This window comes from Akebia trifoliata, chromosome 16, assembly GCF_017979445.1.
Source record: "Akebia trifoliata isolate Shusen 1 chromosome 16, ASM1797944v1, whole genome shotgun sequence".
Lineage (NCBI taxonomy): Eukaryota > Viridiplantae > Streptophyta > Magnoliopsida > Ranunculales > Lardizabalaceae > Akebia > Akebia trifoliata.
In genome coordinates this window covers 28,802,742-28,825,771 of record NC_141390.1, presented here as the reverse complement: position 1 = coordinate 28,825,771, position 23,030 = coordinate 28,802,742, and the positions used below count along the sequence as shown (strand labels likewise).

At 35.4% G+C, this 23,030-nt stretch overlaps 2 protein-coding genes and 1 pseudogene across 2 annotated transcripts; 2 read left to right on the top strand and 1 right to left on the bottom strand.

Moving 5' to 3' along the window:
- Positions 1–375: 375 nt before the first annotated feature.
- Positions 376–7,863, top strand: LOC147383310 (protein BONZAI 3-like). Its single transcript, XM_086428393.1, has 16 exons — positions 376–858; positions 3,086–3,133; positions 3,469–3,617; positions 3,704–3,752; positions 4,098–4,154; positions 4,313–4,492; positions 4,577–4,711; positions 4,967–5,028; positions 5,128–5,227; positions 5,324–5,438; positions 5,541–5,617; positions 5,723–5,860; positions 6,471–6,635; positions 6,736–6,849; positions 7,249–7,345; positions 7,602–7,863. Exons 1-16 carry the CDS (start codon positions 682–684, stop codon positions 7,754–7,756), a joined length of 1,818 nt encoding a protein of 605 aa, XP_086284519.1. The 5' UTR covers positions 376–681; the 3' UTR covers positions 7,757–7,863.
- A 4,592-nt stretch (positions 7,864–12,455) lies between these two features.
- Positions 12,456–15,266, top strand: LOC147383309 (pentatricopeptide repeat-containing protein At4g21065 pseudogene; annotated as a pseudogene).
- Positions 15,267–16,745: 1,479 nt separating this feature from the next.
- LOC147383308 (cyclin-L1-1-like) lies at positions 16,746–21,839 on the bottom strand. Its single transcript, XM_086427531.1, has 9 exons — positions 21,762–21,839; positions 21,591–21,672; positions 21,008–21,148; positions 20,665–20,834; positions 18,929–19,202; positions 17,995–18,403; positions 17,439–17,477; positions 17,114–17,207; positions 16,746–16,976 (listed from the first exon to the last, which is right to left on the bottom strand). Exons 2-8 carry the CDS (start codon positions 21,657–21,659, stop codon positions 17,134–17,136), a joined length of 1,176 nt encoding a protein of 391 aa, XP_086283657.1. The 5' UTR covers positions 21,660–21,672; positions 21,762–21,839; the 3' UTR covers positions 16,746–16,976; positions 17,114–17,133.
- Between the last annotated feature and the right edge of the window lie 1,191 nt (positions 21,840–23,030).

Sequence of the window (23,030 nt, the reverse complement as noted above, 5' to 3'; positions counted from 1 at the left end):
CAAAAATCAGCCCATTCCAAAACTTCTAACCCATCAAAAATAGTTTACAAAAAATGGACGGTCCACGATTTTTCAACCTGTTAACATGGGGCTAGAAGTTTTGGAATGGGCTGATTTTTGATGAGGATGATCTCCTCACCGTAGAGATCATCCTCACCAAAAATTAGCCCATTCCAAAACCTCTAACCCATGTTTTGAAAAATGTTTTGCCAAAATGTTTGTCAAAATGTTTGTTGCTGAAAGGGACCCATGATAATTATGGGGTCAATGGTTTATTCCAATTTGAATAAAAACTCTGCAAAAAAACTTTGACCGAAGCAGAACGAGTCCAGGTATAAAATTCTCACACGCGTAAGAAAAAAACCCAGCAATTCAGAGATGGACCATAGTCTTTGTTTACTCTTTGTTCCTCTATTATATATAGAGATTGAGAGTAGAACAAGGTTCCGTCCAATTGGTGGATTTACAAAACAGAATTGGAATACTCCAATATTAGCTAACCTAATCCCCACTACCAAACACCAACCATAACCTAACCTTGTCAATTAAGAGATTTGATTTTCCCGCTGTAAAAGGAAACTGTAAAAGCGTGTATATATTTCTTATCTTCCTGGTGTGAACGCTTTGGGTATCTTGAATTTTTTGTTGCGGTTTCTCGAGAATCGAGAGAGAGAGAGAGAGATGGGTGGATGTATGTCGGATAGGAGAGGTGGACAACAAGCGATAGGAGGGGCCCAGCAGAGGCCCACCAACATGAACACGGCTGGTGTTAGTGGTGATGGAGGTGCATTATACAATGATGCTGTCGACTTGTTCTTCAGATCACACGGTTTTAATGGCTTGTTCACCCAATTAGAGGTACACCTTGTTGTATCGTAAAAGATCTCCTTCTATGTTTTCTTTATTCTCTCTCTCTCTCTGCGTGTCTCTGTGTGTGTGAGTTTGAAAATCTTGATCTAATAGTGTCTTGTATTAGGGGTTGTTTGTTTGGATTATTAATTTTTTTTTTTCACAGAAGAAAAAAAAGATTATTGTTACGGACGTAGGGACCCACTAATGTCATTTTAATTAGAAATTAAGAATAGTGGACAATTTTCTGCGACGAAGCGGATAATTTGCGTTTGATTCACATTGTGCCGATAATAATCTTAGGTGGCGAGATTTCGATATGTTTATGGTCTAATTGTTTGATGAATTGCATCAATGACAAATAAAATAATTGATTCTAACGTTGGTTGTTCATAGGATCGGAATATTGTACATGACATAGTGGTGTCAATTGTGCATTATTTGTTGAAGGTTATCATTATGTGTGGTTTACAATGTCCTATTTTCCATATTGATATGTTTACGTTGCTTCGAAATTCAAATTCTTTTTTCGACGGTTGTAAGTAAAGTTATATTGGTTTTGATTGCGCTTTCAGTGATGGGTGCACTTTGTTTGGTTTTTGTGCCCTTGTCATCTACTATAAATTTTGTTATGTTAGGAACTTTTTAAGGCTCAATTATTGGTGTAGAGTACTTGATCATCCAAGCAATAAAATGCTTTATAGCCTCCCATTAAAGGATGAAGACCACCCATTTTTATGTGTTTGTTGAGGTAGAAAAGCCTTATCCCAAAGATTTAGGGTCGGCTTAACGAATACTATTCCTCCGTTCCACTTTGTCCAAAGCCAAATCTTCTATTATTAAAAGTGAGTTCATATATATATATATATATATTGGGATCCATTGACTCATGAAAAATGGCTCATGAGAAAACACATAATCCCTACCATTTAGATACAATATCCAACAGTTGAGATTTATGCGTATCTTGATTACACATATCTCAAGGAGAAATCTCAACCATTGGATTTTGTGTTTAAATGGTTGGGATCATGTGCTTTTTCCATGAGTCATTCTTCATGAGTCAACGGATCCTGACCTTGTATATATATATGTATAAGGCAGAGAAAGCGAGTTCATACAAAACTCTGGACAATTTGAATGGAAAAAGCTTATAGAAGCCAAGCTTGTTCATTATTCCCTAACGGTCATAATAAGGCTCTTCAGTGATTATTTCCTTCAACGAAATAATGCAGTCTCACGGATTATTTAATTCAAAGTCTCTCTCTGTCCCATGTTTTACAAATAATGCAATGTTTTACAAATACTGCAGTCTCACGAATTATTTAATGCAAAGTTTTGAGAATGATTCAAAGTCTCTCCGTCCCATGTTTTACACCATTTGAATGATACATATGCAGATGACATGGGACCGATGAATGCATAATCCATGACACATGAAGTTTAACTATCTCACTTACTTGACATAAGAATAACATTCTCTAACTTTGACTTTTCTCATCTTAGACTATAGTTTTAACCACCCATCTAAGGACATCACCATGGTTTGGGACCATTCCAAATATTTATTTCCATTCAACTCGACAGTTATAAGAAGTAAATGGACCATCAAATCGGGGATTGAACTCCTGGAAATACAACTTTCTACTTGATCCTTCCTAAAAAATAAAATAATCTAAAACATTCTACGGGTCCAAACCCTGCCGAAACCTCAATCAATCAAAATGGACATCAGAACCGAAAATGGCAAACCTCTGTCAAGGAGAATGATTGAAGGGACCACCTCCACATATAACTGTATCCATCAAATCATACTGATTGATGAATCAAAAGTTGATAACTATCTTACTGTTCACTTGATTTTGGACTGTCACCAGAGCTGCGTGCTACGGATTCACAAAATAGAAACAAGGCTACTAATCTGATGATCAGTTTGTGTGAATTGTGTGATATGTTCCACTCAAAATTGAAAAGACGATCACTGATTAAAAAGTTCGATAAATGCATATTCTCTGTTGAATGGTTACTAAGTCAAAGGAAAATACCATAGGCCTCAGTTAACATTATAATGGGTATCATAATAGCATAATTTTACTATCGGGTTTAGTTGTAGCAATAGTTGGGTGCATCTTTTCCTTGATTTCTATTTGATACAGTCATTCTATCTTGGATCTTGACAGTTTTGTTTCATTAGTTTCAATATAATGAGTTTTTTACATGTAAATGTGCATTGTAGTTATCGCTATCTGCCTCAAAGTTGCGTGATCTAGACTTCCTTTCAAAGGTATGCTTTCCTTCCAAATAAATTTCAATTGACTCTTAATTGCATCTAATGTTTTATGCTTTTAGTTTAAATATGGTACTGTAAGTCTAGCCTCATTACTTATCAAAAACAAAAAAACAAAGAAAAAGAAATGTTCTAGCCTCATTTGAGTTTTAACAACACTGACCTGTACATCGTTATAATGCCATATTGACCTTATTGTGTATATTTTCTTTTCCTCATAATTATATATAGAATAGAATTAATGAATTCCTGGAAATTTCATGTTTTTTACTCATTGTTAATACTTTTTTGGGCAGTATTCCCTTTCTTATTAGGGCTTTTTTTTGTTGCAGAGTGATCCTATGGCAGTAGTTTATGAAAAGAAAAGAGATGGAAAACTTGAGGAAATTGGTCGTACAGAAGTAATAATGAATACGTTGGATCCTGTTTGGATAGGAAAAATTCCAATTGCTTATCATTTTGAGATTGTTCAATCATTGGTGTAAGCTTCTCAGTTTCCTCTAAATGGAAAGTGTTTTTAGGTTCATTTATATATTTTTTGCCTTATTTACCCACATTTTGTTTCAGGTTTCGTGTGTTTGACGTTGATACTAAATATCATAACGTACCTGTGAAGGTATCTTATGTTTCTGGCTCTTTTTTTCCCTCTGTTTAATGCATTATTTTACTTTCAGACCTGAATGAACATTTTTTTAAAAACAAAGATTATTAGATATTGGAAATTCATTCAAGATCCCTAAGTAAACGATGTTATATTTATATATTGTCAATAGTGGACATAACATTTGTGGATAAAGGAATGAGTAGAGACAACATGGAAAACTCTCAATCGATTGATAGACTTGAACTCTTAATCGACTGCAAAAGTGATTTATCCCACTTTTTTTTGGCCATTGAATGCGCAAGAAGCCAAAATTGCAGATGCTTAAATTTGTACTCATAAATTGTGACCTGTTTGCAGATGCTGAAGTTGAATGAGCAAGATTTCCTTGGAGAGGCTAATTGTGTTCTATCCGAGGTAAGTTACTTTGCGCTCTTTCTAGTTACAAGAAAATTCAACATGGTGTGAACTTTAGCACATGCATGCAAATTATTTTCGTTGTCATGGAATTATCACAATTCACACAAGTTATTTGGAGACTATCACGAGTTATCGTATTTGTTTCCTCATGGCAGATAGTGACTAAACAAAGTAAGAGTTTGACACTTCAAATTCAAGGAAAAAATGTGCATGGAGGAATGAAAAATCTAGGGACGCTTACCATCCATGCAGAGGAAGCAGTTGCTTCAAGACAAGCCATTGAGATGACATTCCGATGTTCTCACTTGGAAAACAGGGATCTCTTATCTAAAAGTGTATGGGTTGTCTACGCAATTTGATTTTCTTCATGGGTATGTTGGTGCTTGACTTTGATTTTTTGTTTCTTTTTCTTCTTTTAGGATCCGTTCTTGCGAATATCTAGAATTGTTGAAGGTGGTAGTTCTGTCGCAATATGTAAAACTGAAGTGGTGAATAACAACTTAAATCCAACTTGGAAGCCTGTATGCCTGACTATGCAGCAATTTGGAAGCAAGGCAAGCTTTTGCTTATTTACTTTTCAAAAAATTTATGACTATCGAGGGCTTGCTAAATAGCATAGAGGGCAATTTACATGTTAATGATTATACTTTACTGGTACTTCAAATCGTTAAATAATTTTTAGCTACATTGATAAGAATGCTCTCAAGTTCCTCCGACAAGTATTCCACCAAACAGTGTTGTTGGAACCTGTAAACTATGCTAACTTTTAACAACCAAATTTGTTCTTCCTATGTTTCAACTTTATGCAGGATAACCCCTTAGTTATAGAGTGTTTTGATTTCAATAGCAATGGCAACCATGAACTTATAGGGTAATCAATGAAAGCTTTGGGCCCATTAGTCAATTTTCGTCATATATCTTTTGTTTGTACCTGGGATCTTAAATCAAAATTTATATCAATTTGCTTCAGAAAACTTCAGAAATCGGTGGCAGGGCTGGAAGAGCTTTATAAGGAAAAAGTTGGAGCAAATTTTCATTTACCATCTTCTGTTAGGCATGACCATATGAAGGTATTTTATGTGAACATGTTTGATGAAAATTTTAACCACTTATTTGACAAAGTTATCATGTTTACTCAAACTTCCGTTCGAACTATTTCTCTACAGATGCTGAAGGGTCAACTATTTGTGGATGGGTTTCATGAGAAAGAGCAGTATAGTTTTTTGGACTATATTTCTAGTGGATTTGAGCTGAACTTTATGGTAGCTGTTGATTTCACAGGTAGAAAGTTTCCAATGGTCTAGAAAGATTATTCTGTTTCATTTATTGCTCCCATTGTGGTTAAACTAGTGTTAACGCTTTGAAGTTTCTCTCTTAATCCAGCTTCAAATAGAAATCCTAGATTCCCAGATTCCCTGCATTATATTGATCCATCTGGTCGCTTGAATGCTTATCAGCAGGTAAATTTACACTATCAAATCTTTTTCTAATGTTTTTGTCCGGCATTTTGTGAGAAGCATTACGAAACATTCAGAATTTGTAATTTTTTGCTGATTTTCATACAGGCCATATTCGAGGTTGGTGAGGTCATACAGTTTTATGATTCTGATAAGCGCTTCCCTTCATGGGGTTTTGGAGGAAGGACAATTGATGGTGTTGTATCTCATTGTTTTAATTTGAATGGGAGTGTCAGTGAGTCCGAGGCAAGTTTATTTGAATTTTTGTGTTCCGTTTGCTTGTTTTCTCGTTATTGAAGATTTGAATTGGTCATTGTTTCCCTAAGTTCATATTATATTTCTTGTTTTCAAATGTCTTGATATCATAATGAATTGCACGATGCGACCATTTCTGCTTTTTTAAAATTGACAATAACTTGATTCACTCTTGCAAGACAAGCTACTATAAAAAGTGCCGGGCAGAGGTGGAACCAAATATGTGTGGATACTTTAAAATTACAATCTATATATTGTATATGATACTTCGGCTTATTTTCTTCATTTGTAACGATTTACTAATTTAGGTATCAACAAGACTTAAAAAATTACAACTTTGCAAAACTAAGCATCATGAGATTTGGATGATTTCGATACTTGGAAATGATACCTACCTTCACATATTTGATACAGATATCCTACCTTTAATGTAGTGGTTACTCCACAAAATGCGCTCTTCTAGTACAACATACCTCTTATTATAAACACATCTAGTGACGGGGTTTTATAAATAATGTATATTTGTGAGCTTTGCTGCTGTAAGTTTTGGTTGAATCTGGATAAGTTTTTGTTGAAAATTTGTTACCCCTTTACCTTACAGGTCGAAGGAGTAAATGGAATTATGTCAGCCTATTCAAGTGCTCTGCGTAATGTTGCTCTTTCAGGGCCCACTTTGTTTGGGCAAGTAATCCACAAAGCTGCACATATTGCGAGCGAGTCACTCTCATATAACCAGAGCAAGTACTATGTCTTGCTCATAATTACGGTAAAGGATGAAATTGTTGTGTCTCTCATTGTTTGGCCTTATTTATTTATTTATTTTTGGGAGCTAATAAAAAAAGTAAAAAATTGTTATCCTTTTCTAGGATGGAGTACTTACGGATCTTCAGGAAACCACGGATGCTCTGGTGAGGGCATCTGATTTACCCTTATCGATACTTATAGTTGGTGTGGGAGGTGCAGATTTTAAGGCAATGGAGGTATCCATACTATCCTTACTAAACATGATCAACCCTTTAGAAGTTGTTTGGATGAACACCACGTTTTATGCATTTTGCGCAAATACGTCACCATAATGCCATTTTAATTCATGTTTTTTCTTCGAGAAGACTCATTGTGCAAAAAAAATGCAAATCCTGCTTTCAATGTGTTAAAAAGATCCCACATGAACCTACTTTTATCTGGCCGAATCTTGGGTTTTTCCTGTTAACCAAACAACATTCAACATTGAATGTCTGTTTACTAGTGAAACATTTTCCACCAACAATTGGTCCGAGAATAATGTGTTTACAGAAGGAAAAAAAAACATGCATCCAAATACCCTCTTAATGATTTATTGGGAAGAAAATAATTAATGGTTCAATTATGTGGCTGGGCAGATCTTAGATGCTGATAATGGAAAACGTTTAGAGAGTTCCACCGGAAGGATAGCTACACGTGACATCGTGCAATTTGTTCCAATGCGTGAGGTGCATGGTGAGTGTTTCTTTTCATCATCATTCTTCTTTGTGTTGATAGGACCTGCCTGTGCCTGTGCCTTTGCCCTTGCCCGTGCCTGTGCCCGATGCAGGTTCATTTATCTATGATCCCCATATTCATCACTCCTTTGTGTAATGTGTGGGAGTGACACATCTTGTGTGTGGTTGTGTTTGTTGTATCGGTGGGTCATTTCTACCTCCTATTTTCTTAATAAAATCTGATTTACTTTTTAAAAAAAAAATCTTATGAGCAGGTGGAGAGATCTCCATTGTTCAAGCTCTCTTGCAAGAGTTGCCCGGACAATTTTTGACCTACATGCGAAGCAGGGGTATCATGCCGCATTTCGTGAATCAAGCCCAAACTTCTGTTGCAGAACTCGCATCAACAAGCTGTGGTACTGGAATCTAAACCTCAACACTACTAGTACTCATCATTCTAAGTCCACTTTGGAGGGGTTGTTCTGGACTATTTTGGCTCACCTACATATATATATATATATATATATATATATATATTGGGTCGGGTTATTACGACCCCCTTTGCGACACACCATTTTGTCTTATATGGGCAAAAATGTTTGGAATGGGCTGATTTTTTGTGAGGATGATCTCTGTGATGAGGGGATCATCCTGGCAAAAAATCATCCCATTCCAAAACTTCTAACCCCATCAAAATTGATTTACAAAAATTGGACGGTCTATAATTTTTCAACAAAAATCGGACGGTCTAGAAGTTTTGGAATGGGATGATTTTTTGCCAGGATGATCTCCTCACCATAGAGGTCATCCTCACAAAAAATCAACCCATTCCAAACATTTTTGCCCATATAAGACAAAAAGGTGTGTCGCAAAGGGGGTCGTAATAACGCCATCCATATATATTTGTGTAAATACCAAATACCCAAAAAAAAATTGCACTGAAGGTTACAATTGACAACATTCTTGTATAGTGGAAAGCAATGTTAAACCAATTCCGTTTTTTTTCTTTTTCTGAGAACTACTATTGCCACTCCAACTTTGGTTAATGCAACACCAATTGGTGAAATTATGTATAGTGTACCGTTAAATATGAACGTAGACACCAAAAAAAGTTCTAAAGCAAAAGGGAAAAATAAGAGTGGGGAGCAGAAATGGACTCATTCTAGGTACCTAAATATTCATGGCACCATTTTTGTCTTACTGGCTCGGACAATAATGGTTGACTCAATTGAGTTATCTCACCTTGATCTTTGTTTAAGTTGTTTTAGAATGTTTATTAATATAATTTATATTCAAGTAATTATAATTTTTCTCATTATAAAAGAAAACTTAGTTTTATATAGATGACAAATATTTAAAGAGAGCTTCTATTGCCACACCAACTTTACCAATGGCACTCCAAGATGTGTGTTAATTCTTTGGTGATGAATTGGGGTGCTGTTAGCAAAGTTAGTGTGGCAATAGAATTAATTATTTTACAAAATATGTAAAACCAATCTTTTAATACTCTCAAAATATTTGATGGGTCAATGATGGGCAAACCACATTGACTTGTTTGATTGGTCTTGGATAAGTTTTTAAAACATGCTTTACATGGATCCACATATTCTGACTTCTACCAAGTTGAACGTGTTTGAAGAGCTTTGTTGAATTTTGGGAATAAATCGTCCAGCCTTGGAAAATTGATCTGTTCAAAGGGGAAAAATACAATTAATTAATTTAAAATATAATGTTAAAATTTTCAAATAAATAAAACAATTTTATATGATATTTTATCATTTAAACTATAGTAAAGGCATTTTGGTAAAATATCGAAGTCGTGGTGCATGAAGTCATAACAGAGGCAAATGTGAAAAATCTCGAAACACTATTAATGTGCTTAAAGTGCTGGATGTGCTAATTGTTGAAATATGTCCTTATGACCCCTAAGTTGGACCTACACAAAGTTGTGGGGTGCAGGGGCAGTGCCCCATTGGGGATACTATTTTGGAGAGATTAACATGTTTTAGTAACTCAATTTTATAAATAGACATCTCTAAAATTGTAAAACTTAAGAGATAAAAGTGATTATTCTTATTCTATTCGTGAACGTAGGAATGTTTCCAAACTACATAAATTCTTTTATGCGGTTTTTTGTCTCTTGGATTTTTTACTTTCATTGGGGGAGGGGGAGATTATTAATGTCATTGAGTATATAGTACTCATATCTCGAGAAAAAACATCTTTCTTTTTTAATAATAAAAAATAATTTTTTCGAGTATATTCAAATATCCAAGAGATAAATTCTCATTTTTAGTCAGCAAGGGTCGTAAAACCCTCAATGTCCGATTGAGTTGTGAGTGGTAGGAATGCAACTTAGTTCAGTTTGAGGTCAAATTGGAACCAACCCGACATAGGTCGATTCCACTAAATAAGAACCAGAACCAAATTGAACTAAAGTTGATTCAGTTTAGTTCTATGAATTTCTAATATTCTATAATTGTAAGTAATATTTTTTAATGAAAAAACAAACATATAATAAACATAAAATTTCATATAATAATCATTAATCTATCCAAAAAAAATTATTAATTTATCCATAAAAATCACTAATATATGTCCAAACTCCTGAAATAATTCATTATAATTATTATATGCATCTACATCATGGTTTTTAAATTCATCCGAGACCGAGACGTATCGCCCGAGTTAACTCGGTATCAAAGTTGAATGAGACAAACTCACAAAGTCATTTTTTTGACTGAATTTTACATCTCACGTTTAATTTTTTGAGTTATCTCACGAGACGTCTCAAACGTATTGGAAAATTCGTCCGAGACGCGATACCGAGTTTAAAAACCATGATCTACATTTATTTATTGCATAGGGTTTCGGTTCAATACAAGCTTGATCCAATAATCGAACCAAATTGATTAGCTTTCCATTTTCGTAATCCAAAAACTAACCGTAACTTGCTCCAAACTGAACCAAACCACCCTAAAGCTATCGGATTGGTTTCATTCTCAATTTGAACCGGACCAAGTTGCACCCCCAGTTAACGGGTCAATTACGACACATAGCCAAATCAGGTGGCTAAAATTGTGGGCCCCACGAATGTTTTCTTGATTCCAACTTTCAACCGCTCACTGACTGTCACCAAAGTCAATTTTCTAGAAAGCCCAGTGGGTCCAAAACTTTGTTTTTGTTTTCCTTCTATCTAAGGCGTTTAATATACGATGCACCCGAGGTCCACATTAGCACAATGGGCCGGACTAAAACTTTCAAGGCCCAGGATAATACCCATATTCACCCAATAATAATATATATTTTTTTTTTACGAGAGATTTGGGGTGACACAAGATTTATTGTGATTCTCACAATTCTGACGTGGACAAGCATACATAACCGTAGATGGGTTTTACTTGAATCACGAGGAAATACATCTATAGTTATCTGCACATCTCACGTCAGACTTGTGAGAATCTCAGTACATACTTTGTTTCATTTCAGCATTTTCCTTGAAATTTTGATATTCAAGATGAATTAAGAATGATTAAGGTAGATATTAAAACGTCATAATTGTCAAACAGATATCATTCAACACGTGTCAAGAAATATAAAAGAATAATTCCGATTCCAAGAAGTAACGTCACACCACGTGTCTAATATGATAAAAAAATGCATTGATTTGAAATATTGATATTGATGTAAATTTGTTATGTCACAATATATATAAAAAAATATCCTCAAACATGACGTCACAATCCATGACAAGACTTCTTGGGGGTTGTAACAATGGAGGAGACGAGCCGACAAATTCACCGTTTGGCTAAATTTTAATATATGCAACCAAAGAAACCTTTTTCACCCACCGAGGGTTAGCTGAAATGGTAAGAGCGACTGGATTTGCTCTCCAGGTCGTGACTTTGGATCTCTATTTGCCCCTCCACCCTAGTAGTACTATATCACCGTATGAGCTATAATCACATACGTTATAATCGTTTGATCAGGACAGTTGATAAGTGGGTCCATTAAAGTTGATGGCTCAAATTAGCCCACGTTTTAAAGCACGTAGATTGGGAGTACCGTTGTCTTCCTGTCCACCCAACTTGACCCATCAAATAAGAAGACCAAGATGAACAAGTATTCCTATACAATCCCAACTATGACTTTTACAAGTCTATTTAACAAGCTCTGAAAGAAGAAAGACCATTATTCATTCCTTCTGGAAGACACACGTGGCTAATGCCTATTCTATACTCTCAGGAGTTGGATTGCAATGAGACTTAGTTATCCTCTTTGCAACACGTGTCAAACTATTTTTGGGCTCACTTTTCCATGAAGATGATTTTGATTTCTAATTATTTTCCATCATAGGAATCATGAAAATGCCCAAAGCTCAAATTTAACGATTAAAATCATCAATCAAACTCTTTTTTTAAACACTGCCACATGGCATGTAAAGGAGACTTGGAGTTAGGTTCCAATCCAACTGACGGGAGTACATGATCTGATTTTATTTTTTCTTTCCATCTCATTTAGGTAATCTTGATTCTAGAAGATTAAGTCGGCCAAAAGAAGACCCAAAAGGATTCAAAATAATTGAGGCCAACCCATGACATGAGTGTCAAATAAGACAACCCACCATTTCATCATCACAACCCAATTTCTTAATAACAAGCAACTTGTCTTGATTTCTAATATAAATCACTAAGAAAGCACAACTTCTTCCCATAAAGTACTCTCTATAACTCTTCTCTTCTTTGAAGGAATGGATTTGACATCTCTTGTTGATGTTTCATCTATCTTTCTTTTCGAGGCAAGTGGCGATTCCGAGGCCAATTTCGATCCCATTGTCAATAAGATTGTTTTAGCCGACGATGACGCTGAGTCCTGTAGTTGGGATTGTGTCGAGGAGGATTATATCGATGTCGATGATCAAGATTACGACAATGATTACAATGTTAATTATGATGGTGATGATCAAGATTGGTCTTGTCAAAAGATGGGATTGTCAAAGATGACATTGGGATACGTGTGCTCGAAGCGAGATCAGGATCCAAGGGTTAGTGTTGATGCAATTAAAGAGAAAGATGAGAAGGAGGAGAACAAGATCTTTTGGGAGACTTGCTTGGCTTTTGGGTACCCATGATTGAGCAATGATCCCAACAACTCCAAAACCCATATTTCATAGATTTGCTAAGCTATTGTGCAAGGTTTCAATTGTACATAAAACCATTTCTTACTTGTTTTTGAGAATATTAAAGTGCAACAAGAGCTTAAAAAGCTGAACTCTTGCCATGTGGATCTTCTTCAAAAAGTCATTGTTCTAATCTTTCAATGACATTTTTACCCTTACAAGAGGGTAAATCAACATACCCTTTTACAAGTATACTACCTGACAAACTTGTCATTTCACCTCAGCTTATATTATATTACCATACTTTTTTTTTAAAATAAGATACCATATAATGAAATTAAATATTGTGTTTGGGGTGTGAGTAACCATTCTATCTTTCAACTGATAGTATCCCTTTTCATTTTTTACACATCACCAAAAAGCTTTTCAACCATGGTTTTAAATCTCGTTTAAGACCGGGTTGATTTGTCTGATACATCTCAATATCCTCTACCAACGAGACACATAGACAAGTCAAATGTATCGGAAAACTTGTCTGAGACAACTCAGTCTCGTTCATGGATGAAACGTCAAAACAAGTTTTAAGACCATCGATTTTCCTCAAGTGTATGACACTCATATTTCAAAAGTTGTATTTTATTTTTTGTCGGTGTGTGGATGTTCTTGAATGGGGTGTGATTAATTTTATCTGTGTGTTATAAGCAAAAGTTGGTGTGAGAATATAAGCTCTTTATGTTATTATTTATTTATTTTTTTAGATTGTAACGATCGCCATACAAATTCAAAATACAGGTATTTTGGATTTTTCTCATGAACTACTTAAGAGAAAAGAGAGGGATGAACAAATGCATCACTTTCAAACCTAAACAAATCTCTTCAACTTCATTACAAAACCAAACACACAACCTAATCAATCTCTTACAATCTCCTTCCACAACTTCCAAACAACTCAAACAAATACATGCTCACTTCCTCCTTCAAAACCCATCACCATTGCAATCATCTCTTTACCTCTACAATTCAATTCTCTTGGCTTATGCAAATTCCTCTAATCCCAATCATGCTTTCGCCTTCTTCGTTACCCAAATGCGCTATCTTACCCCAAATAATTTTACCCTCCAATTCCTTTTAAAGGCTTCTTCGAAATCAAAGTCTCTAATCCAAACTACCCAAATCCATTTAAAGACTCTAAAGCTTGGGTTTAATTCTCAAACCACTCTCATGAATTCAATTCTGCATTGTTATGCTCTATGTGATCAATTAGGTGATGCACGGAACTTATTTGATGAAATGCCTTTACGAGATGTTGTTTCGTTTAATTCTATGATTCGTGGGTACGCCGAATTTGGTGACATAGACTCTGCATTTCAGCTTTTTCAACAAGTTCCTTCTCCTAGTGTGGTTACTTGGACTTCTATGGTTGTTGGGTTCTCTAATAATGGAGATGTATTAGCTTCTAGACGGGTTTTTGAGGAGATGCCCGAGAGAGATTTGGTTTCTTGGAATGCTATGATATCGGGTTATGTGCAAAACCGAGTTCCCATCGAGGCCTTGCATATGTTTAATCGGATGCAGATTGCGAACTTCAAACCTAATCGAGTGACCATTGTTAGTGTACTATCGGCTTGTGCAAGTCTTGGTGCATTGGATACCGGGAAATGGATCCATGTCTTTATTAATAAGAACCGACTTCAATTAGATCCATTCTTAGGTTCTGCATTGATCGACATGTATTTGAAGTGTGGTGCAGTGGAAGTCGCTTTGGAGGTTTTTGGGTGTTTGAAGGAGAAGAATACTTGTACTTGGAATGCTTTGATCAATGGGTTAGCCATGAACGGTAATGCAGATCAAGTCCTAGAACTGTTTAACAAAATGAGAATCGATACAAGTGTTAGACCCGATGAAATAACATTCATTGGAGTTCTCTTGGCTTGTAGTCATGGAGGGTTTGTAGAGGAAGGCAAGACGCATTTCTATTGCACTACAAAAGATTGTGGAGTGTCCTTAATAGTAGAACACTATGGTTGCATGGTAGATCTTCTCGGGCGGTGTGGGCTATTAAAGGAAGCTGAAGAGGTTATAAGAAGTATGCCTATTAGGCCCGATATCGTCATTTGGAGGGCTTTGCTTGGAGGTTGTAGACTTCACAAGGATGTCGAATTGGCTGAAAAGGTTGTTTTAGAAATGGAAGCTCGCGGTAGCGGAGATTACGTGCTTTTATCGAACTTATATGCTTCAGTTGGAAGATGGGAAGATGTTGAGAAAGTGAGAAAGATTATGATGGATGAAGGGATTAAGAAGATCCCTGGTTGTAGTTCGATCGAGGTTCATAACATGATCCATGAGTTTATTTCGGGAGACAAGAGTCACCCTAGATATGTCGAGATTTGTGATAAGTTGGAGGAGGTAAGGAGGAAGATGAGTAGAGATGGGTATTTGTTTGAGACATCTGTGGTGTTGTATGATGTAGATGAAGAGGAGAAAGAAGAGGCGTTGGGACATCATAGCGAGAAGTTGGCGATTGGGTTTGGTCTTGTTAGCACTGATCCTGGGACGACACTTCGGATCGTGAAGAATCTTCGTGTTTGTACCGATTGTCATAATGTGTTTAAGTTCATATCAAGATTTGCAACCGGGAAATAGTTGTCCGTGATCGGATTAGATTCCACCATTTCAAAGATGAAACCTGTTCTTGTAAAGATTATTGGTAAGAAATGAAAAGTGAAACATTTAACAGATACATAAACATGATAAATAAACTGGCCTTAAGAATTAAATACTGTTATTTTAATTTTTTGAACTTTATGTAATTCTTTTCATGTGTTTAGCAATATGAAAATGTTGGATTAATATAAACTATGTTTCTTTGCAGTTAACGATCACGTTAACTAAAATTACTTCTAGTCGGTATCTTCTACACAATTGGAGTGTATGAATTGGCTCAGACCGATATGGAATTATTACCTCATGCTCATTCTGATTTTCTCCCAAATTGATGATAGTTCATACAATTCAAACAATTTAATTTTCTTTTCTTTTTTTCGGTAGGCAAAGTGACATTAGTGATCAATAGTTAGTAGGTGAAGGCAGGTTTCGACCTCAGGTCATAGTATCAACACTCATAGACTTTAAACAACTTCGCGAGTTGGTATTTTCTGACACAATTCAAATAAATCCATTTAGTTTCAACAGATCTCATATGGACTCACCATTATGAGAATTGATTCCATACGTAACCTATGATAGAGCCATTTCAAGAATAAAATTACAATCTCACGATCGTATAATTATGTTACATAGTTTCTAAATCTTTACTGTAATAAATATTATTTTTATTATGTCATCTTCAAAAATGCTTTAATTATTATTTTAAATTACAAAAAATGGCCCTTACAATATTTTAAATGATAAAATAAGACTATATGTTTGAAAATTTTAAAATATTTTTTTTAGACTAATTATAAAAAATTTAATTGTGCATAAATCCTACTTTTTGTAATGCATGTGCCTTTTTGCAAGTGCCCCTAGTAGTTATTTATAAAGACAATTATAAACACTAATATTTTGTAATCATGTGCAAAGGGTTGTGCCACTCAGGATTTAATTATTAAGATAATTCTATTTTTTTATTTTTTATTTTTATTGTAATTTTATTATGTTAAATGCCTTTCAATGGTATTGTTATTGTGATCAGATTAGATGGATATATTTTTTTTGGCACTGATTTCGAATTTAAAAATAAATTTCTCTAAGGGGAACACTAAATTTTATGATTGAATGATGAAAATGGCACAAAAACAAGGCTGGCGTTGTACCCCCATATGCAACATAGTGCAACCCAAAACAGGGGATTAAGGCTCTGAAGTGGATTATAATCAGAGCAGGCCCAACTTGACCCTGCAGCCAAACAGCACCTCTTGATATTTATTTCTAATTAATTGATTGTAACAAGGCTGTACAACTCACCTTACATGGATCGATACCAAATTTTGTATCCCACAAATGCCCCCACTTTTACATTTAAACTTAGAGACGTGCTGGAGTGACCCCAACATTAGACCACATATCACACATCTTGAGGTGAAAGTGAATAGGAACCATAGATGCTTTTTCACTCGTATCTCAAAGAAAAGCATCTATAGTTCCCATAATCTGGAGATCACTTCAGCCCATACACTTTCAAGTCAAGGCATGCTATGTGAGATCCAATCTTGAGATCACTTCAGCATTGTTCTTAAACTTAATACAATCAGTCATTTTGGTCAAAATCCAAGAAAATTGCAAACCAAAATCACCGTGGTTGCTTTTTAAAATTACAAATATCCTTTTTATTATGTAATATTGAAAAACCCTTTAATGAATATTTTAAATTACAGATGAGCCCTTTCGATACATGCACTAGTATCTCTCAAACCTACCAATCTGAATTAATTTTGGCAGGTCTTCACTTGTACAAACCAGTTTTGGCCAAATAGAACTTCGGCCTTCTGCAACCTAACATTCCAATTGTAATTTCCCAATATTGTGTATGCTGCAATATAGTAATTCACCGAAACCATCAACAAACTGATTTTTTTTAACAGTACATTTTTGCAGCACCCCTTTTGAGCTGAGACACAACTCAACAACTTCAAAAAAAAAGTCTCTAATTATCTGAACTTGCTTTACCTCACACCAAACTGGAAGCTTCACGTGTACGAATGGTGTCTGTGGCGATCTTTCTCCCGGGATGAATATGAGGAGCTATGGTGGTCACCACGATCTAACAAAGACAAAAAAGGAAAATATCAGAAGTGGAGATTTCACGAGATAATGGGTGACGCTATTGAAGAGAAAATTCCCATGACCACACAAAAACAGTGATAAATATTTCATTATGTCTATCAATCAAGAACACAAGTCCATGTTGTGTCTTTGTTTGGATCAAGCCCATTCAAGATGTGAAGGATTTGGAGGTACTCCAAAGAAGTGTATAATAGTTAGAAGTGCACACCTCTAGATGGGTAATGTCTTGATTTCTCTGAAAGCCCTCCTGCATCCACAAACATTACAAATCAATCCATCTAATTGCACAAATAAGAGCTTATAATAAAATTGAAAGAAAAAAAAAACTGCACAAATGAGTTGAGCAAGAGATCTACATAAACCACAAGTGGATGTAACAGCAACAAGAAGAAAATTTTCAGATTTTAATGGAAAACGAACACAGATTTTGACATCTCGTCTTGTTCATGGACATGACTGAGTTGTCCCGGACGAGTCAACTATTTAACTAGCTTTAAAATTATTTATTCATAAATATTTATATGAAAATAATTATACTTTTTTAGAAAATTAGGTAGATTAGAAGATGTTTAGTGCATTTTATTTAGATAATAAGTATTTAAATCTAAAAGAAATAATTATTTTAATTAAAATATCGTCCAAGTCATCTCGTTTGTCTAGCAAGATTTAGCACATATGAGCCATTTCTATCCAACTTGTTCATGGACGATACCCTCTCGGACGAGATTTAAAACCATGATAATGAGAGAGATTTATTGAATAACCTGAATCCTTCCCCTTTTCCTTGGACCGATGACTTCTTTCCTTGAGTTTCTCTCTCTCCCTTTCCACCTCCTTTTCACGCTCCCGTTCCCTGTCGGAGTCCCTCCCCCTATCCCGATCCCGATCCCGACCCTTTGATCTCTCCCTTTCCTTTTCCCTCTCCTTGTTCCTCTCTCCACTAGCCTCCGTTCTGTGTTCAGCCTTTGGCTTTAGCGAAGGGTCTTCTCTTGCATCTCCCTCAATGGGAGCACTCTTGGTGTCATCATCACTCTTTCTACACTCCTTCAGTTTGTCCAAGGCAACTTTAACCAACGCATCCTTCGATCCACCATTGTCTGGATTAGCTGCTGTAGAAGCAGCCTTGGGAGTATTGGTATCATTACCAGCTACCAGACCATTCTGCGAGCCTTCCTGAGAAAACATCACTGATCGTCAAATGTCATTGAGAAACATTTTCCTTACTTAGTAAGATTTCAAATCTTACTAAGGGTCATTGAGCTCAAATGGTTAGCAAATTGGCAACCCAGCACCACAGCCATCTAGATTTCATGAAAAACTCGGATCCAAAATAATAATAATAAATTTTTTTAGCCTTGATCCAAGGTTTTGAAAAAGGACGGTTACTGAACTCTCCAATTTAAAATTAAATTTAAGGGTGAAAAATAACCCTTATCAGGTACGTGCATGCGTGTGTATTTAAGCTCCTAGAATTTTGACATTTACATCCCTGTGGCATCGGATCATGTTATTGGATGTCACAAGGTGAGCTCAATGACCCTTGGTAAGATTTGAAATCTTACTAAGTAAGGCTAGACTTATTCAATGTCATCCTCAATATGGTCGCATTTACCTAAAGGGATCATCACTAACAAGAAAAATGTCAATGTAATTCTGAAGAAGAAAATGAAGAAAAAGAAATAGAAAAAAGGGATTCACCATTGGAACTGGCTGAGCTAATGACTCCCATGTTTTATTTGATACGGTTAATGAGTTTCCATCCTTACACACTGGTATGTATTGTGCCTTGGGAAGGCTGTACAGGTGAGCAAGAACTCTACAAACTTCATCAATCCCAGACTTCTCTGCATCAAAAGCTTTCCACCATGGAGGGTTTTCAGGAAGGGGCACCTGGAATCTACGAGCAGCTGCATATACAACTCCACATGCGACAACTTCACTTTTAAATCGGACGCATAATGTTGTACGCAAACTGCACAAAATTGACTTTCAATTTCAAAACAATTACAACGTTATTTTATTAAATAAGCAATTTTAATGGCTAACCTTCACACCCTAGTTTTTTTAGAAGGTATAAATGTTTTTTTTTTTTTTTTTGATCGTTAAACTTGCAGTCAAGAAGACCAGACCAACCATTACAAAACATGGACCATTAAGCAACCAAGTGCACTTTTGGAAACATTGACTATTTATGAAATAGGGTGCAGGTTTGGAAATTGTTCTTGCAAAGGTCACTCGCCACACCAACTATCCCCCCCAGAAACAAACTTTGCTCCCCTTCCCAATCCTTTAGTGAAACTCTATAATAAGACAATTTTGTCTCCCCCACTCCGTCATCCAAAATTCATATACCCAAATTTAGCCTTGATTATCCTTCTCCATAAACATTGACTATCTACCCTGAACTTCCACATCATTTCCCTAATAGAGTCACATGTTTTTGCTTAGTTTTGAAGATACCCAATCCCCATGCTTTTAGGCTTGGAAATATTTCTAACAAACTGAATGGTTTTATGCTTTTTGGACTTATCACACCAAAGAAAATTTTGATGCCTAATCAATCTCAATTCCACACTTATATAAATTATGAAGAAAGATAAAAAGTACATCGGGATATTGGCAAGAATGCTTGTTATCAATGTCAACTTGCCCTCCCCAGATAAGTACCTACGCTTCCAATAGCTAAATCTCTCAATCGTTGGACACCACATAGTTTTACTTGTATAGGGTGCCCCAGTTAAGAAGCTGGAAAGTATCCCCATTTGACATCCTGAAATCCGGCTAGAATGCAAATATTCAGGGTTGAACCCACCCCACACACTTTCTTATTATGCAAGTTGATGGCCAGCCCTGATACCACTTCAAAACAGTATAATAGACCAATAAAAAATCTAACATGTGGTGCAGATGCATCAGGGAACACTACTGTGTCATTTGCAAACTAAATATGTAATATAGTTGGCTCATCGACTCCTATTATAATTCCTGCAAAGACTCTGTTTTCCACAGCTTCCTCATAACCCTCACCACCGTTTCAGCAAATCATAGGTATCACAGGTCTTGAGAGAGTGTGTATGATTGCATACAAAAATTAGAAAGAATAATAAAATCAATTCCTGTTTGATTTTATATGAAAAAGAAACTAGAAAAAAATGCTACAAGCTTTGAGAATTCAGCTTTTTTGTTTAATTACTAGTGCAGTCAAATTTGCATCAATATGAATCAAGGGAAATGATACCTGGCCTGGGACAAAAGGATTTGAGCCGTATTTTTCCATCATCTCTATCTTGAGACATATTTTCAGTCAAGGCACAAGCCTTCATAAAATTTCTTACTACTAACTTCCAATTATTCCACAGTCAGTTACTAACCAAAACTCAATGAATTATATGTTAAAAGGTACCATCTCTTTTATTCCAAGGGGTAGAAAGTACCTATCATTTGCTAGATTCCAAGCTTCCTGCCTCAGCTCTGGAGGTGTTTCAAGGGTGGCAAGGTAGTTTGATATGAACTTGTGCGGATGTTCGACATGACAAACGAAACCCATCTCTTTCAACAAATGCCTTTCTGTTCTATTCAAATCCATTTTCAACTCCAAATATTTCTGTAAGAAAAATGAACAAATAATCAAAAACAGCAAACCTTACCTTAGAAAGAAACCATATAAAAAACTAAGTTACTGCAACTGCCAATAGCAATACCAACATTAACCAAGTTGGTTCAACCCAAACAAGACAAAGACAAGCAAAAATTCGAAGTAAGGTTTCGGACCAAAACCTTCGAAAAGATATCCAAATGCCCAATGGGTAAATTCTCTCTTCGGCATTCCATTCGATGAAAAACAATGAGTACATGCTTTGCCTTTCTGGGACTTTCTTCAAGTTTTGAAGCGAGCCAAACACAACTAGCAGCAACTCTCTGCAAGTTAACACAACCAAAAAAGATGTAAAATTCGAAACTGTAATATTTTGCTACAAATAAGAGATTGATGGATTGGGGTTTTTTTTTTTTTTAAGTGATTTACCAAAACATGAGCTGAAATTTGAAAAATTACCAAAACGGTACACTGTTCATTTTAATCCAAAAAAAAACTCGGTAATTTACCAATTTTGGAATTAAAATATTTTCGTTAAATTAGGGAAAAAATTCACTGTTTTATAAAACAGAACTTTTTCTAATTGTTTTACTGAAATTAAAAGTGAGAAAGAATTAACTGTTTTATAGAATAAAAAAAAATCCATTTTAATTCAAATAAATAGTGTACTTTTTTCTAACTTTTTGGGAATTTCGAAAAAAAAAAAAAAAAAAAACCTACATAAAACAATGGAAGAACAAAAAAAACATAATTACAGATTCAGACCTTCACATTAAAGCGAGCAAATGACTTCTTGCAGTAGAAACGATGAAAAAGAACTTGTGCTGTGGCCATTACAGCTTGAGGTCTGTGTGAGATAAAGTTAAAGAAAATAAAAATAACAGAAAAATGGAAACTATATTCAAATTTATTGAAGAATGTCAAATAAAAGGATACAATCTGAGTAAAATTCCACTTTCTTGGATGAGATCACAGCCATAGATTCTAAGCGTCGTTTCAGTTTCTTCGATTATGCCATCTTTCCTTGAAGGCGAGTTCTTTAGCTGTCGTCTGTTGGATAGAACGTGTCGATTGCCGTGTAAATCATTGTCGAAGGAATTACTGCAAATGGGGAAAATCAAGTTTCAAATAATAATTCCTCACAAATCGGGAATCAGTAAATTTAGAAGACAAATTAGGAAATCGGTGAGTTGTTGGATTGTAGATCCTCAACTAAAACCCTAGTCATCCTTTCTTCTAACCTAAAATCGATTCAATCGAACTTAATTGAACCCAACTTTTTTTACTCTGTGCACCCAGTTAAAAAGAGAATTAAAAAATAGTGAAATGACCAAATTGACCCTAACAAAATACTTTCGACACCCAAGTACCTAACACAACTTTTTATTCGATAGGTAGCTACCGAAAATTTTCATTGTAAGTAAAATCTTATTAGTTGGAAAGACTCGGTAGGATCCTACCGAATTTGAAATGACTCAGTACGATATTGAATCTTTTTGAACTATTTCGGTAAAAACCTATAGAATCTCTGTTATAGTATTTGGTACTGACCTATTGAATGAAGCTTAGTTTGAGTTTTTTTTTTTTTTTTTTTTTTGTCATTGAGATCTCTTAATAATCTTTAGATTATTGGTTAAGGTTTACATGATCACTAATAATCTACTTTGTAAGATCTAAGAGTAGAACTTCTTGTATCATGAAATCCTCGATAAAACTTTATGCAAAGAGGAATGAGAGAAAATGAGGCCAGGGATGGAGAAGAAATAAAACTTGAAGGAGAAAAAGATTGAGCTTTAGCTCTCTTGTGGGGGCAAGTTTGTGTGTAAACATGCCTTTTGTTCACCTCCATTGATCTACTCTTCTTGCTCGTCCTCCTCGCATTTTTTAATCCAAAAGCTATGTTCTCAATTCTGTTCTCACAATCATCTCGATCCCTCCATTAGAAACAACCGTGCTCATATCAGTATTACTATGTGGTTCAATCTCATTCTTATTCTAACATCTCTGTTAGCAATCACACAGTCCTCTGCATTATAGCGTTCACTAGGACAGCCCAATCACCATGGGAGTTGACCGAAGCTCTATTTTGGTTGATTCAAGCAGTAATCCATGGAAAAAAGCAGTATCCATGATTAGCATTTATTTAGACATGCAGTCCAAATGTAAAAGACACCTTGAAAGGACTTTTAAAATCAAATTGACTTT

What these genes read in the sequence shown, in the direction of transcription:
- LOC147383308 (XM_086427531.1), bottom strand. Translation starts at nt 21,659, where the DNA reads ATGGCCACAGCACAAGTTCTTTTTCATCGTTTCTACTGCAAGAAGTCA. An exon ending in TTGCTCGCTTTAATGTGAAG is followed by an intron (nt 21,149 to 21,590) that starts GTCTGAATCTGT and finishes GTTAACTTGCAG; the next exon opens with AGAGTTGCTGCTAGTTGTGT. An exon ending in TGGAATCTAGCAAATGATAG is followed by an intron (nt 19,203 to 20,664) that starts GTACTTTCTACC and finishes AATTTTGTGCAG; the next exon opens with TTTGCGTACAACATTATGCG.
- LOC147383310 (XM_086428393.1), top strand. Translation starts at nt 682, where the DNA reads ATGGGTGGATGTATGTCGGATAGGAGAGGTGGACAACAAGCGATAGGA. An exon ending in ATCTAGACTTCCTTTCAAAG is followed by an intron (nt 3,134 to 3,468) that starts GTATGCTTTCCT and finishes TTTTTGTTGCAG; the next exon opens with AGTGATCCTATGGCAGTAGT. An exon ending in TTAGGCATGACCATATGAAG is followed by an intron (nt 5,228 to 5,323) that starts GTATTTTATGTG and finishes ATTTCTCTACAG; the next exon opens with ATGCTGAAGGGTCAACTATT.